The 17634-nt window shown below is 38.7% G+C and overlaps 1 protein-coding gene across 6 annotated transcripts in view; it reads right to left on the reverse strand.

The window, feature by feature from the left end:
- The window catches only part of RANBP17 (RAN binding protein 17), a 160956-nt gene that overhangs the window by 74972 nt on the left and 68350 nt on the right, over positions 1–17634 (reverse strand). For 5 of the 6 annotated variants that reach the window (XM_040573613.1, XM_040573614.1, XM_040573615.1 and 2 more), the window contains exon 15: positions 1037–1110. The exons of the other annotated variant lie outside the window; for it this stretch is intronic. In XM_040573613.1, the coding sequence (XP_040429547.1) occupies positions 1037–1110 (74 nt within the window). The remainder of the gene's footprint in view (positions 1–1036; positions 1111–17634) is intronic. 6 annotated transcript variants of the gene reach the window in all.

A 17634-nucleotide genomic window follows, 5' to 3' on the forward strand; every position in this document is an offset into this window, starting at 1 on the left:
AACCTGGCAATGCCAGAAGAGATGCTTCCCTAGTAGGTCTAAGTCCACAGAAAGTATTTAATGGTCATATAGGTCAGATTTAGGGGACGTGAAGTTAATGACAGGATGCAACGTCTTCCTCACCACAGAATGAAGACCTAAAGTACTCGTTTCTCTTTCGCCGGGCACACACACAACTCATTGTCTCCTGGAACTTCCCAGATTTTTTAGTGGATATTCATAATTGTTTGGAGAGACCATTTTGTTTTGAATTGAGAGAAAAAATGAGTCAGATGGAACTTTTCAGTCAGGACAAATTCTCAGGTCTCACTAAGGACATAAGTAATAAAACAGAAAATCCTAGAAGTTTTGTTGGACCTATAGACTGCAACAGAAGCACAAGAAAAAGAGCAATTCTCTAGGTTTATTCTTCAGAAGTACTGCAATACTTGTCTGACAGAAAAACACACCATCTTATCTCTGAGATGAGAACGGCTGACAATAATGCCCCTTTTATCCTTCAGTATGAGTCCTTAAAATCTTTCCATGTGAATCCATACTTCTAAGAGTAAAGTTTGCCAGATCTTGCCAAAAAGCAAATCAAACCAACCTCCCCAAAACAAAGAAAGATTAGCTTAACTTGGTCAGCTCTCTGCCGTGAATCATGATGAAGCTTTACAGGTAATTCTACTGGCATCTGAGGGTGCAGGAACAAGAAGTGGGGAAGGGAGGGAACTGCTCATTCCAGGACTGTCCGTGAACAAGCATCTATGAAATTTCAGCTTTATCCTCCCATAAGCCATTTCTAGAAGTGATGCAGGCACTCTGGAGTACCTATCTATCTCTAAGTGTTTATTTAGAGGCCTGCGGTATTTTCAGAAAATAAGATAAGGGTGCTTTTAAAAATAGTTATTCCTTACTTGAAATATTTAAAATTTACAGAAGACATTATTCTAGCAAAGGGTAAACTTAACAACATAAAATAAAACACGGATTTAAAGTAAACACTAAAGACAAAACAAAATACATACAGAATAGAACCCAAGGATAAACTCACATTTTTGTCATAAATGTTTCTAGAACCTGGTTGTCATCTGTTATTCCTAAGACTTCTGACATTCGGGCATATACCTGGAAATAAACATTTCAACAGTAACATATTATAGACATTTACAAGAACCAGCAGTTTAATTTATTCTAAAACCTCTCCCTATTTTTGCAGGAGAAAAGTACAGGCACACATGCCTGCTGTTCCAATCTAGCTAAAGCGTTTGTAAGAGATCACTTACACACTGTATAATGTGTTTTGTGAATTTTGGAGCCAATCAGCTTTTAAGCGCCCTTGCAAACATTTCTTCCCACAAAAGAGAAAGAAAATTTTCACATTAAACTCACTTTACGGTTCACAGAACAAACCTGCCTCTTTTCAAAAAAGTGTTTTATTACCGAAGTTGCAAAGGGACAGAGAAAACATTCTTTTGTTGGTCTCTGTCCTCAGTGGGATATGATTCAGCACTGTCCCTTAGCTTCCACTTTCACGTTGCTGCACTACCAGTCACAAACTCTAGAAAATCAGGTACTCCTCAGGCATTCAGTTTTGTGTTCTCCCTTCCTGGGGCAGCCAAGTAACTTCTAGTTGTATACTTTCTCCCTCTACTTCAGATCCATGAGAAATTACCAGCCGAGTTTTCCCAGCACCCCACCTACCAGATCACACTGCTGTTATGATTCAATAACAAAGACGCAGCACACACCAAGTGTAATTTTTTACTTACTGTGTAATCTTCATATAGTTTTTTAGTAGTTTTAGTAGCCAAACATTTATTTCAGATAAAAATGTTTATTTGGATTAAATCAACTTGAGAAATAAAAGGGAAATGAGCACTGCAAAACTTCACAATGCTCTGCAACTCACTCGAGCCTGAGCTCAAGTAGCACTGCTATTTGCTTACGACTAGGCTAAATGCAGGTCGGTACATTTCATTTCAGTCATTTCAACCTTTAGTGATACTAAAACAAGTATTATGGGTTACATGTAATTCTTCCATATTACGTGATCGAGTCAAGTATCACCAAGGTCTGAAACGCAGCTCCGAGCCCAGCACAGGCAGCCTCAGCTCCCCAGCAGTGAAAGCCTGGTGCCATCTAGCTGTCAATTTTGTTCGCCGACATTATATATTCTACACAAATACCAATGAACGTTAGATAACTTAATACCTATGTTACTGTATCTAAATTTGCTTGTACCAACTTCCGTTCTGCTACTGATGCAATGCTACAACTTTGGTTAAAAACCAAACCAGCAGTATTCTACCGCTCAGGAAGCCAACAAAAAAATAATAATTGTATTTTCATGTCCCAAAACTTCAGTTTTAAATTGGAGCATAATGAAGGCATGAGCAAATAAACTTGCAGCTGTAACCAGAAATTGCATCAACATCAAGGATAATTTACTTAACTTGTAAGCTAAAATATCACCTTTTGTAATTGCATGAATGTAATGTGCTGTGACAGAAGTCAGTAGCGAAAGGACAATCAAAATATGAAAAAAGGCACATACTGTTTTTCAAACCTTGCAAAATATCGTATTCACACTGTAAATGCAAAGCTATGATTTGCAGTAAACCGCAGCTACAATAACATATTCAAGTATAAAAGTCGTATCTTCCAATCTAAGAAAAAGAAAAAGCATCCCTAAACAGCACACTGCTGAAATGGAGCAGCTGCAATTTTAGCGACATCTCCAAATTCCCTTCCTCGGGAAGGGGAAGGAGGAGGGAAAGCAGCCGGGCGAGTGCGACCGGAGCACTCGCTCTGTTGGCAAACGGGGCTCTCAGCCACGGCTGAGTTTAACAAATAAATACTAAACCAGCAGTCAGTGTTGACAAAGAGCAGTGCTTTAATCCACAATTATCCTTGTAACTCTTACTACTCCTTTTATCATCCATTAGCTTTGATTCCCATTATCCCATCAAGAACTGTGTCAACGCTTTTGTCCCTGGGGATTTCCCACAACTACTAGGATCTGACAGCCAAGCTTGAGTGCTAAGCAGGATCATTACCTCTTAAATCCACTTATCTGATCCACTGAATAGTAAATTGAAAAGCTCATTAACAGCAACAATCTGATTTGTTTTCACATGTGACAGGGTCATTTCAAGTCAGCATGAATACAGTGCTGGTAATAAAAACTACTACCCGGTCTGTAATGTGACAAATTGCAAGCTAAAATAAACGTGATATTTTAAACACCTTCTTCAAAATCATTTTCAAACCGAAACACGCTCTTAGGATGTAAAAATAGAAAAGCAAACAGCCCCCAACCACAACAATGAAATGCCCTTAGACTTTTAAGTGCTATAAAAAATTAATGATAAAGCATTTTGGACAGATAATAATAAAAATCACTTCAGCAACAAAGACCGTGCTATGTATTCAAAAGGAGGAGGAAAACACCGTTGAAAGGGGTCATAAAAGGATGTGGAATTGCATGTGGAAGTGATCTCATCCTTGTTCGCATCACGGAGCCAGGAAGGTGAACGCAGCGGTGGAGCTGGGGAGGCTGCACCTGCGGGACCGGGACGTGCCCAAGCGCCCACCTGCTGGCTCGCCTCCAGCCCAGGCCTCCCCCTTCCTCCTGGCAGCGAGAAAGAAACAAGGCTATGTTTGCAGTTCCCCCTGGAGACTTCGAGTAAGGAGCAGGATAATTAACTTTCAGTAGGAAACAACCAGTTTAAGACTTCTGTAAAGCCTTTACACAATTATTCCCAAATCCTTACAACTGTGGGATTTGTAACTTCCAATACAAACCCTGCATCGACACACAACGCTGGGTGAGCACGCCATGGTATCGCCACAAAATGTGAGCTTCTGAACCATCGAATATCACATCACTATCATCATCTCAATGTACATCGGTTATGAATTAAAGTGAGAAATCCACAGAAGTGGTAACATGAGGCTACAACGTTAGGTAAGCTTCACAGGTACAAGCACATAATCAAAGCCCTTAAAGCAAGCTGGGCTGATACCACCACGTCAACGCAAAAGCAATAGCACTGGCTGCAACACTCACAGGTGACAGCAATAGTCATGGGAGTGACAATAAAGAAGAGACCAGCAAAACACCCTCAATAACAACAATTTCAAACATATTAAATCAAAAATTCATGGAATTGCTCAGTCTGGAGGAGACCTTTGGGCTCACCAGGCCCAGCCACCCCCGACCGACCGCATGCCCCCACTAAGCCGTGTCCCCAAGCACCACGTCCACACGTCCCTTACACACCTCTGGGGTGGGGACCCCACCACTGCCCCGGGCAGCCTGTCCCAGTGCTCGGCCACCCTCTGCGGGACCAATTTCTGCCTGAGTCCCGCTCTGGGCCTCCCCTGGTGCAACCTGAGGCCAGTTCCTCACATCCTGCCACTTGTCACCTGAGAGACGGGACCAACAGCCTCCTTTCAGGTAGTTGTAGAGAGCAATGGGGTCTCCCTAAACCTCCTCTTTTCCAGACTAAACGACCCCAATGCCCTCCCTCAGTCGCTTTTCCTAAGTCTTGTTTTCTATCCCGTCCACCAGCTTCCTTGCTCTTTGCTCCATTTCACAGAACAGTGAAATAGATTTGTGAATAGATTTGTAAAGTGAAAGGCACCTCAGTGGAATTGGGGTGTTTAAGGGAGCCAGCAGGTTCACCAGCTCTGGAGCCAGTGAATCTTTTACCACCTAGCAGCTTTACCAGTTATCCAAATCACATAACCTTACACTTCCCAACTACTTGAACCCTGCCTGCTGCATTTCAAAAAGAAAGAGAAAATAAAATTGTGGAAGCAACACTTTATAGAGCAAAAACATTTGCACGTAAATACAACTTCAAACAGAGAAATAATGTGGTAATTACACTAAAACTTTATTTCTCTGACTTCTCTACTCTTTGGCCCTAGATATGTTTAACTTTGCTTTGTCTTTAAGGTCTTCTCTTTTTGGTGCTCTCATTATAACTCTGAAGAAGCTAATTATGTCAATTCTTAAATGTGAAGCAGATTACAGAACTGGGAAGCTCAGAATATGAGTTCCTAAAGGTTGTATGGCTATATAATGACAGTCACAGAAATTCAATAACAGCACTGTATGGAATGTACTCAAACGCACCCCATGAAACAAATTAAAACAGAGCAATGAATCTCTCACACTGTGCAAATAAGAAAACACAAGAAAATGTTGGTTTCTATATGTTTCATAAGGGCTATTATAATGAATTAAGATTTTGGATAATGAATCTTCAGAAAATTACAGTAAAGTTATTACCCGTAGGCACAGCATAAATGCTTAAGATATTATAACTTCCTTGAAGCTCTGCAGGCCTTGCTGCAGAAAACTATCAGTGTAACATTAAAGTATTTTGTCATGAATACTGAGGGCAAAACCAGACCTTAACCGTATTTGCTCCAAAACTGATAGCAACTGCATGGGGACAGCTGCTGCCGAAGAGGCTGGCGTGGCTGGGCTGGAGAGCAGCTCCCCACACAGAGCCTACCTCAATTCTGCAGGCAACTCGCCCAGTGTCTGGGCTACCACAGCAGCTTCCTGGAGGTGCCACCCCACCTCTCTAATACCTCTGCACAAAACCCACTAAGCTCCATGCTAATCAAGAGTTTCTTTCCAGGCATAATTTTCACCGATTTTTCAAACTGAAATCTGGTATTTTAAATTTTAACACGTGGAAGCTCCGTTACATGCAGCAGAAATCTAGCTTCCAAATTGCAAGATCTATGAGAAACTGAACTTAGTCCCCTAATTAATGGATCGGAGTGCCAGATCAACAACTTTTGCCTTCCAACCAAAGTAAGGGCTTAAAAAACCTTCAGTTTTTTATCTCGTTCACAGCAGGGGAAACCTTGGTCGCTCATAAAGCCTCCACGCCTGACCAGCTGTCTTAAAAAGGTAACATCTCCAAACACTCCTAACTCAGAGTCTAAGCCCAGAGGATAACCTGTTGTTATATAGTTAGCTCCCTACAAGAAAAAAAAATCCTTAATAGGCCTTAAGAACTTGCCTCAAATAGTTTCAGATGGGATCTCTGAAGAGCAGATGAAGTTGGACACTGAACTATACAAAAAGTAGGCTGTCCTCCCACTCGGTGCTGCATGTGTTTGTAAGCAACCAGAGGAAATACGTCAGTGACATAAATGATACGCCATCTACTGCCTTACCTACACAGCCAGCTTAATCAAAATACTGCATGAAGTTATTCCTCAGTTGACAAAGACCTACCATAAAACAACATTTAAAAATTAGGGTATTGTTATTGCAACCGGGTGGAATGTTGTAGAGTAAGTACACTGAGTGGCTCAGAGTCATAGTTACAGATGCTATTTCCTTGGTAGTCTGCTGAAATACTGTGTCCCCTCGAGTCCAGACAGTACGAGGAATGAGCAGCTCCCTCACGGGATGTGTTCCAGGCCCCTGCTCTCTTAGCTCCGTCGAGCAGAGGATTCACAGGGTGTGGGTGTCATTCGCTCCCTGCCTCTTGCTCCATTGAGTGCCCGAGCAATGCCAGCAATAAACCTTTTCTTAAGTGGAAATTGGTCTTTTCATTTCAATGACTTCCTCTCAGCTTCTGTTTTTATTTATTTATTCATTTTCCAATTCCTCTATTTTCTGAAAACCTTGAGAGAAAGACCTATAATTCTGGTGGACTTGCTACGGGAGCTGTACTACCAACTAACTGCTGTTACCACCAATGCAACATGAGGACCATTCTCTAAAAAGAAATCAGTTTACCTGCTAGGTCTTAGCCAATTGTTAAAAAGGCGTTTAGCTTTAAAAGTCTTTAGACTGTCATTCTTGTAAAGCACTGTTAGAGATTTCTAATTCCACAGCCTCTTTTTGTATTAATAGATGTTACTTTTGAACATCATCCCGTTGATTGTTAGTTTTCAAGGCACAGTTCTAGCAGTGTACAGCTTTGATGGAAAACACAGACACTGCAGAGATTCAAGCCATCTAGGCAGTCATCTGTTTGTTTTAATAAGAAAATAAAATGCTGCTTTAAAAATCCTCTAAATGATTGAAATGGAACAATACCATATAGATTACAATACAAGAATAGGTTTGTACTTGTACCGGAGTCAGAAAACTCCCAAACCTGGGGTAGCAGTAACCCACATTCTTACTTGCCCCTGTCCAGCTTAATTTTATCCAGCTGCTTAATTGCATCTAAACAAGTGGCCCGCTCAGCACGCTTACGTGCAAACAACTTGACCATTTGATCTTTTAACATCAACATTAGTTTGGCACTTAAAGACAAGTAATAAAAATCATAGCTATTTATTTCTAAAATTTCTATTTCTAAAACTATTTCATTGTACTGACTTGAGCGTAGCTGCAGGTGTTATGCATCTCTCAGGATCAAGCCCTAAGCATACCAAATTTAGTGATATCACGTATTTTAGAAAGGTTTTTGCACCGGAGCCGTACATCAGTGCTTTTTGCACATTTATCCCACGGCATAAGGAGAGGTGTTACAGCCACCACAGCTAATACTAGCAATTTGAACAACCCTCTTTGGCAAGCCAGAAATAAGATAATTGTTCAACATAGGCTGGCTCTTCTGAAATACTGGAAGCATTGCCTGTAATTATAGACATCTGTCATTGCTAGCCACTCAGTAGTAACCCTGACATCAATATACAACTATAACACTAAACTGCCTGCAGGCATAGCAATGGAAGCCAGATACGAGAGGCGGGCAATCATCTGCCTCATCCAAACTATCTGTCAAAGGTTCCTAACCACAAATAGCTCTTACGTTTTGTATCCTTAGGATAATATGTTGATTTATTTTAGATCCTCTAATATTTACAGTCTAGGCCATCTACTAAAATAAAGAAACAAACCTTATGGCTAATGGAGGCAGTTACCGTTCAAAATCATCACGAAAGGTCATAGCTCACCACTCAAATGTTAAACACTGATGGCTGTTTTGAACATGCACCTGTGTATAAACTTCCCTCATCCAAAATCATACGTGATCATTTCCAACTACAATTTACAATGATTTGCTCTTCTCTTATCAGCCAACACTTCATCAAACAACGTGAAGAAATATTTACATTTTGAGCACCTGGAATTATCTTTGCAAAAATGCACACAGTTCGCTGGACACACCAGTAAGTTCCAGTGTTCTGGGGTTCACCAGGTCAGTACAGAAAATGGTTGGTGTTTTGCAGAATTATCTTTAACACCCAACTTTGAAAAAGGAATTAGTATTAATCACATAAAATATGTTTATGGATTAGATACTTCATCAGCTCTTAGCAGGAAGCTAAATTACACTCTTGGCCAAGGAATAAAGTTTCTTGAAATTCACAGATAAATGTGGATCATTTCATTTTAATTTTAAGGTGAAGAGCATGCTGAAACCCTCAATCTCTACTTTTTTTGTCTTCATTTGAAAATCAATCTCGGAAAGGGGCAAGAAAAGATTGTAGGTTTAAACTAATTAGGAATTAACATCCTTACAATTATCATAATTTGTTATTAACAAAACTGTGATTTCTTAGTATGATTCACAACAGCCTCTGCTGAAGAGAAACTATTAATTACTAGACAGACAGTTAGCTTACAAGTGAGCTGCATTTTAAAAACCTCCTTTAAAATACAATTGCTAAATGCCTTACAGTGCTGTAATGTGAGACAGGTTCAAATCTTATTACTTCACTGAAATTAAAACCTAAGTTTTAATACTGTTCAAGTCGAACAATGATTCCACACTTTATTGCTTTTGAAATCCCTTGATGATCATAGGAAAAAATGCCCTCGAGAAAAAGAGACTCTGTTTTCGATAAACAGAAAATACAGTTTGCACTCTTAGCCTCTTTGTCATCACAAAAAAAGGATTTAATGCCAATTCTTTAAAAAAAGACTTTTTTCACAAAATGTGCACCTTGTGTGCCATTTGTAAAATCAGCTCACTTTCTTTTATTTATTACTGCAGCGCGGCAAGGCAATAAAGCAGCTACTGATAGCTAATAAATTACATGCCTTTTAAAACAATTCTCCAGCTACAAAAACTTGTAACTACAAAGGCTTACATTTACATGGTACATCGTGTGAAATGTCTACATTTATGTTCTATTTAACCACATAAGTAAAATCTGACCCTTTATTAAACTGCCAACTTCGAAGCACGGGTTACACATGAGATTAAACAAAGGGTAACTTTTTAAGGCTCTCCTACAGATTTACATAATTAAATGTAAAATGCAACTGAAAATTGGCCTAAGCAGTTCAGGTGCAAGCTATTTTAAAAATTAAATGCATTTTTAAGTATGACCTTCAAACTACCTTCAGGAAAAAAAAGTGATCACACGTTTTTCCAACTATTGCACGATAACAAACATTTACCTCTAAATCTAAAAATTGCATAAAGTTTTCAATAATAATAGCAACATATTACTGCAATATAAAACAATAATTTTCCATCACATACCATGAAAACCAAGATTTGTATTTTTAATTAAAGTCAATATCAGAGCTTTGGGAAAGCATTTTTTGGTTAAAACAGATTTGAAACAAAAAAGCCCTGCAGTCTTATTTCTTTAGGATATGTTTTAAATCTATATGTATCTACTGAACTCATTAAGCTGCTCTTAATGTTTTTTCTTTACAGCCTACCTACTAATTAGAGTTAATCTGCACAGAATGCTGAGATGCGTTGTCTTTTGGTTTTGTATTGCAGTATTTTTAAGCTGATGTGCTAAATTATTTTCAGACATTTGTTTCTTATAATGTGACTGCCTCACAAATCATTAAACAAAGCATCACATTCTTTTTAATTGTCTCCATATCATCATGTATCTATTTAAGATGGGTAGTTCTATTAATTAATTTCCTTCACTCAGTGTTATTTCTATAACATCTGTGACTTTGGTACTGCTTTCCTCACAACTTTCCTCATTGCTGTAGTTCCAAAATGGCAGTTCTATGATTGAGCATGAAAACAAACCTTAACTACCTACTAATAATTAAAAGCACTTAAAATACAGCTACTCAATTTAAGAAAACAGCCCACAACACGTTAGTAAAGATGCTGCACGATTCTAAATTCCTCACCAGGCACACCACCAACATGACTATCAATCATTTTGAATGGAGATGCTGTGGGGCAGATCTTTCAGTCTGACTGAGCACTGCTTGATGCAAAATGAGATGGGAAATAGTTTTCAGACACTTTTCCACTCCCTTAATCCTCAGACCACTTTTCCCTATGGTAACCAAAGGTCTACTTTGGTAATATGTATTTTCTAGTGTTTTATACCTGTAATAACAACTTAAGAACATTAAGACAATGACATTCATTATATAAAGCCAGACAAAATGGAGGTTTAACCAACGAGGTTAAACCAACCAGACAGACAGCTGAAAGAGCAATGCAATGTCCCTGGTTACTTAATTCAGGTTAGTCTACTTGTGAGGATGAAATATAGATGTAATTTTACTATGGTACAAAATAAAGAGCGAATGGCGCCTGGCATAGCTACACCAGGAAGGTGCCCTGTGCATAACTGGATGCTTAGAAAAAAACCTCAAAAAGTGGAGAGGGAATTTAACAGGACTTACAAACAAGAGTATGGTTCATATGTATAAATGCAACAACAGTGATATTCAGACGTTGAAAATTCAACTTTTGAACGTATCGGCAAATGTAAGTTGATACAGAGGACACTGGAATCAAGCAAGAGCTTAGCAGAAAGGGATGGCACAGTCTCACCTATGCACACAAAGCGTTTGAGAGCTATATTATATGGAGAAAGTTGTCTATACCAAGCTTTTGTTAAATTATCGATCATAAATATAGCCACAATTTGACACAGCATACTATAAGTTAAGGACTTCCAAACATGAATGTACCGTACAGATAAGTGTAAAAATAGAGCCTACTCTGGTTCACCAACAGGGAATAGAAATATAGTTACATTTATTGAAAAGCTTACAAAACTAACAAAAAACTAATGAAAGTGATCAATCAAAATTGGTGAAGAATCTTGATCAATAATTATTTTCAGCAATGCGAGAAGTTTCAGACTTCAGCCTCTAACGTTAAAATGAGGGAGCGACACTGAACTTGAACACTGAAACATACAGCATAAACTGTCTTGGCTTTGGCTGGAAAAACAGAACATCATCCAGGCTAAGAGGGAAAAATACAGAAGAATTCAAAAAAGACCATCACATCCAACATTTGAATTAGTCACGCTAGAGTGTAGACAGTAAAGAACACTATGGTTCATGTTCCAGAATCAAGAAGCGACACCAGACAACCTAACAGGCAACACCCAGAACAGCCAAATTTCATCCATGCACATCTGTGGGTCCTGAACAACTTGGAAGTGTGGCCTCATCATCTACGTTCTGCATGCACTTTTTCATGTAATGTCATCTTTTTATAGTATGACTGATAGTAATGGTCTTTAGTAATATACAGAGCAATATTTTGGTACATTTCGCTAACTTCTTAAGCAAACAAGATAACCAAATCTTTACAAACATACCAGGTAACAGAACACTGTCAGATATGCCTACACTCTACCACCAAACAACCTGCAATGCTTGAGAAGCAAAGCAGTCTGGTAAGGCTATGTACTATGAGGTGCTGACTCACATTTAGCATAAGAACAGATACTGCAAAATTAATTTAACTCTAAAAGCACATTCATTTAGATGATTATGTAAAAAGCAAAAATTAATAATATTCTCACTGTTACTGGTATTCAGTAAATTAGAATGAAATTGGTTGTTAAAAAAAAATAAATGCATAAACTCAAATGTAACCGTGCTGATAAGAGCACAACCAGTATGGGCCATTATTTTAATGCTACTTAATCATCAGCTCCTGTGCGTTTTTTTTTTTTGTTTTTTTTTTACAAAATCTAAAATGGTATTTAAAAATCAACTATACATGTTTCTACATATTTTCTGATAAGCTGTTATTGTGTATTTGACATCTACACAAATCATTTAATACTTAAATTGATATAAAAATCCTGCTTCAGAAATAAAACTTTTGTTCCCCTAAGACTGCTTTCTCAATAGAGCTACACGCCTCAAGAAACAACTCGTCAGTGGTGAGAATGCTCTGGAGAAATAATACGGAGCCTTTCTCGTGGCCTCCCTAACTGCAGTTCTTTTCGTCCAAATTGATGCCAACTGCTGACTGCTCCAACAAAGAAGATACAGACAAAACCTATGTGGAACAGGTAACTGAAACGCGTTTTTTTTTCTCTCCACGCCTCAGAAGAATGGCAGGTGACAGAAGACAGACAAGTGTTTGCCCTGCTGTGATGTTTAACAAAAGCGCATTCAACGCTGAGCAGAATGCTTCAAAAATGTATTCCTCGATTATAGCCTTATGCGCTCCAATTCGAGACTGCACCGCACTTGAAAGCCCCAGAGTAGGAAAAGATACCAAGTTATGCAATATAAAGCAGCGGAAACAAACACCAGTATCACGCCACATTCCATACAGGACGCACAGTGTGCTGGGCTGCCCCTGGCAGGCCTCTGCTCAGTGCTGGCAGGACATGCCCAGTGCTGGGCTCCGTGCTGGGCTCCCCAGGACAGGAGACGTTGATGTCCTGCAGCAAGTCCAGCAAAGGGCCACAAGGGATTAGAGTATCTGACACAGGAGGAGATGCTGAGAGAGCTGGAACTGTCCTGGCCTGGAGCAGAGAAGGCTCAGGGTGATCTTAGCAGGGTGTGTGTCTGATAGAGGCAGTAAAGAAAAGGGAACCAAGCTGCCTGGCGGCAGGACATGGGGAAAGGGGCACAAATGAAAACATAAGAAATTTCATTTCAACAAAAAAAAACATGGGGCTTGTAGCCAAATGCTGGCACAGGTTGCCCAGAGCGGCTGTGGTGTCCCCGTGCCTGGGAGATCCCCAAAACCAACCCAGCCCTGAGCACTCCAGCTGATGGCTCCGAGCACGAGGCCTGGGCCAGACAACCTCCAGAGGTCCCTCCCGGCCTCACCTGCTCTGTGATCTGGTGATACTTTTGCATTTTCTTGTAATACTTGCTTTTACGGTAGTTCTATTTCAACCACTATAAATTTTAACTTTAAATGACTAATGTTAACTTAAATTTTACTCTATTTTGAGTTTTTGCTCTGAGAATTACTTTAATCAGCTCATTAATTTACATGTTAAACTTTTACATTAAAAAATAAGAAATCCAGATTTTTTTAACATAACTGAAGATACATATAGTAAACCTTTTGTCTTTCTTTAAATCAAGTTTTTTAAATGCACATTTTCTCTAAATGTAGACTCACAAGTAGCAAGATTTTCCTGGAGGATTAGCCTGCATTTTCCGCATCACCAGAATGGCACAAAGGAACTGAAGCAGCGTTGCTGCATCATTGCAGAAACCAGTGTTACTAAGAACAAAATGAAATAAAATGAAGGTGAGGGAGCCCAGTTATTCAGTTTTCACAGAGCTGCACTTTCAGGACTCTTCCACACTGTTAGCAGGAGGCGGCAATCAGTATTACAGCTGGCACCAGTGCCCAAGTCAGAATGTAGGCACACACCTTCAAACAGCACGGTGAAAAGACAGACTATTAATACAAATGACACATAACCTGTCCTAGTATTCTTCCCCATACTATTAAGTCTTTATGACCAACAAATAACAGCATTCAAATTCAGTGGAAGTGAAGGAAGGAAGGTAGTTAACTCTGACACTCTAATAACCTACATTTAACAGTACTGCCTGTAGCCTATGTACACCCAAAAGCATTAAATTAAATGGCTTGCTTAAAATCTACTTCTGTCGAGCTCAGTCTTTGAGATTTTTTTTCTTTTACTTCTCAAGATTATTATTTTTAAAGTTCTTTTAATCTTTATGCAATTCAATTTTTAATATCTGCATGGTAAGTGTTGCATCTTTTAATCTAACGATGATTGAACTGGGACAGATAGGTCCTAGTAAGTCCATTTACTGTATATGCAAGACCTAGCTATCTGATTAGAAGCTCTGCAATGTTTCCCCTTGCAAAATACAACTCCATCATTATTAAAACACTCAATGCAAATATCTCAATTATCCGGGAACTAAACCAGAAGCCTAGGTTAACAGGCTGTTTTTTCCCTTAGACTCCTTTTCACAGAAGAGTAAGCCTGTTCTCCTGTTAGATCTCCAATCTGAACACATACACTGTTCTACACTCTTGTAAACAATTAGCTATCTAAACTTAGATCACAGAAAATGCCACTAGAGGGCTCACATTATTATAAAGATATCACATCTTTTCTACGCTTACCAAAGTTTACAGAAATCTGAAATTATTCCATTATTAAAATTCTTCTATGCACAGGAAAAAAACATCACTGCCGAATGTACTATTGGATCACAATTTAACTGACAACATACTCTGAATGGTCAACAGTCAATTGGGTAGATGGATGTCAGGTCAGAAGAAGGTATCTGTATTTTCTACACAAAACAAGCAGTTAAATCCTTGCTTTCTGTACAACACAAATCACCACTAAATGCTGGTCACAGTCAGTGTCACATTACGTAACGTAATACTATAATGACATACTATAGATAGCCTTTCATGTTTAACAGTGATTTTTTTTTTTTAATTTTAAATCCAGGTTTTATTGGAATGAGTGTATTCACTAAATACAAATGTAACAGAGATGCTGTCTCTGAATCACTTCATTAAGTAGGAACCATGAAGAACTGCACCCTGCACCATGATGGTCATTTCCTATGCTGTGCTATTTACTCTGGTGAGAGCAGATGGTATCGAGTACCATGGCAGGTCAGGCCTTAACTGCCCAGTATCATTAGGTTTCCAGATAAGAGGCCAACACACAAAACTGCAGCATTTAGGACTACTGTTATACTTCTCCCACAGACAGAATAAGAGGCAGGATCTAGCTGGACAGGAATCAACAAAAAGGAAAAAAAATATAACATTATATGTATGGTCTAGATCATACAACACATTTTTATTCCTGTCCACATTAAACTGCACTCCAAGAAGACAGCAAAAAGATGGGATTGAAATATATCCATCAATTATGAAAGGAATTAGGTTGAAAACATTTTGATGCTAAATGATAGACTCTAAACAAGTATTTAATTTTAGAGCTAAATACCAATAGTATACATTTTAGACAAAAATATTAGTTGACTGCAATCTGACTTTAAAAAAATCAACTAAATAAATATTAAGATTAACACAACAGTGTGAGAACAAAATTAACGGTCTATGGCAGATGAATCCTCTATTGCACCTGTCCTCCACTGTGCAAAAGAACATCAGCCTGCCACTGATTATTTCTTTTTGACATGATTTATCGCCTACTATTCTTTAAACTTGATAAAGCAAATTAATCTTTGATTGCAGGAGCCACTGGAGGTTGTCATTAGTCATGTAGTTTGGTGAGGCTGCATGTGTTTCATTTACCAGTCACAAAGAAATGAAAGCCCAGCAGCCATCACTGGCTGCTTCAACTGTTTTCCTGATCCACCCAAGAGAAAAGATAACAGAATTCAGTACATGGGATTTAAAGCAGCTACTCTAGAACTGACCCACATAAACAGAACAGAGTATGTGCTTTTCCAGAAAGAATGCAGACGCACCGAAATTTATGTTCCCGGAAAACAAACAGCTAATGAACAATTTCAGCTGATTAACATATTTCAATGTACCAGACTATTCAGTAGTATGAATAATATATTTCTACGTACTGAAAAAAAAATAATATTGAATCCTTACAAAATTATGTACTAATCTAGAAACAGAAAAACTGTGCAAGACCAACAAATGTGCAGACTGAAAAAACCCTCACACTTATGGACTGATGCTGGACTGTCCACGTCAGACCCCTCACCTCTCCTGCGCCCCAGCACATTTTCAGCTATCTTTCCAACTATGCTCAGTCTCATCATAACTTTCCGCATCCAACGCACTCTATGCCCACTTCCTCCCTGTGGCTCCATACCCACCTTCCCCCGTTCTCTGGGACTGGTGTGGGAGGCACCACCTCAAGCTAGGGATGAGTGGCAGATGTGGACCACTTCACTGACCAGCCTTCACACCACTGAGCAGAGTCCTTCTGGACAGAAAGCAACTCCTCCAGACCTAGCTCTGCAACAGCAAAGGTCTGAAATGCAGCTGCAACGTCCCGGTGGTGCCTCGTAGCGTGTCCAGGAGAGCAAAGCAGCCTGAGCGCAATTTGGGGGCTGAGGGTTGGGGTTGTTCCCAAGCTCATGTAACCACAAAGAAAGCAATATTGTACAACACCTCAACTGCAGGGGGCTGGAAGGTATTTCCCTGGAAAAGGTCAGGAATTGCCATGAAAAACAACTAGGAACAAACAGGGGAACTCCTATTCAGAGAAACTCCTCCAAATCAAAATGTAATGACATTTGGCAATCCTACTTTAACGCACAAAACTCTACGAGGCAGGAAACGAATAGCCACTGTTAGCAGCTCCAGATGCTATTCTGACAAGTGCCATTAAATAACAGCCTCATATGCCATATGGACACAGATATGATAAAGAAAACATTCTTATATTAGGCTGTATTATAGTGCACTATACATACATTAAAAAATTTTGGGGCTCACATTTATTTATATATCATTAAATGTAATGGCACAAACCCTCACACTATCTAGGTGTTTCCGTCTACAATTGAAAGGTGTGTATTTTAAAGGTTATTAACTGGTGACACAGACACTGCTACTTTTGAAACTGATCAGGATTTTAACATATAAAACCCAGTTATGGGGCTATACTGCCTACCTTGCTTGAATTATATATTTAGGAAAAAAAAACAACCAAATAAGTAGTGTAATATACTAGCAAGCTTACGGAACCAGGGAAACTAAGGAACATGATCACACAACTCAGCTCCTGAAATTTAGTGTTGCTGTTAATATTCCTATCAACATTTTATTATTACAGCTCCGTATGTAGAAAAAAGCTCGAGTTTTTTCTTTGATCTCTTCCTGTAGTTAAACAAACATTTTCAAATTGTTGTGAAGTGCTTACTCTGACGCATTACTATTTTCTCTTTTTTTTTTTTTTCTTTTTTTTTTTTGCTTTTAAACTGAGTACTTGAATTTAGAAGTATTTATATGGAAACTACAGAAACTACAGTTTGCTACTAGATGAGTTGTATTGCAGAATTAACAGCAACAAACACATACAACTACAGGAAAAACCCTCAAAATATCACCACAGGCTTCTCTGTAGATACTTGAGAAAGCAGAATAAACACTCACTTAATTGTGAATTATGAATAGTAGTTTCCTGTATGAAAATGCATTTTTAAAAGGTGAAAACCTCTATATTCAGTAGATGTTCTGTATTTTCCTTAGTTGCGCAGATAATTCTATGTTTATTTAACAGGAATAGAAGTACAATAACTTACTATTCATATATAAATACATGCTTACTGTTTGGCTCCATTGAGAAGCTATAAATTTCATCTATTGAACATTAGCTAAAAAATTACATGTGTTTATCATCTGGATTATTCTCAGATTAATAGAGATAAATGACAAAACATAATCAGCACCAACTCTGCAACTTAATCATTGCATCTGAGCTATAGGAAACACTTAATTACTC

Source organism: Cygnus olor, chromosome 14 (assembly GCF_009769625.2).
Source record: "Cygnus olor isolate bCygOlo1 chromosome 14, bCygOlo1.pri.v2, whole genome shotgun sequence".
NCBI lineage: Eukaryota > Metazoa > Chordata > Aves > Anseriformes > Anatidae > Cygnus > Cygnus olor.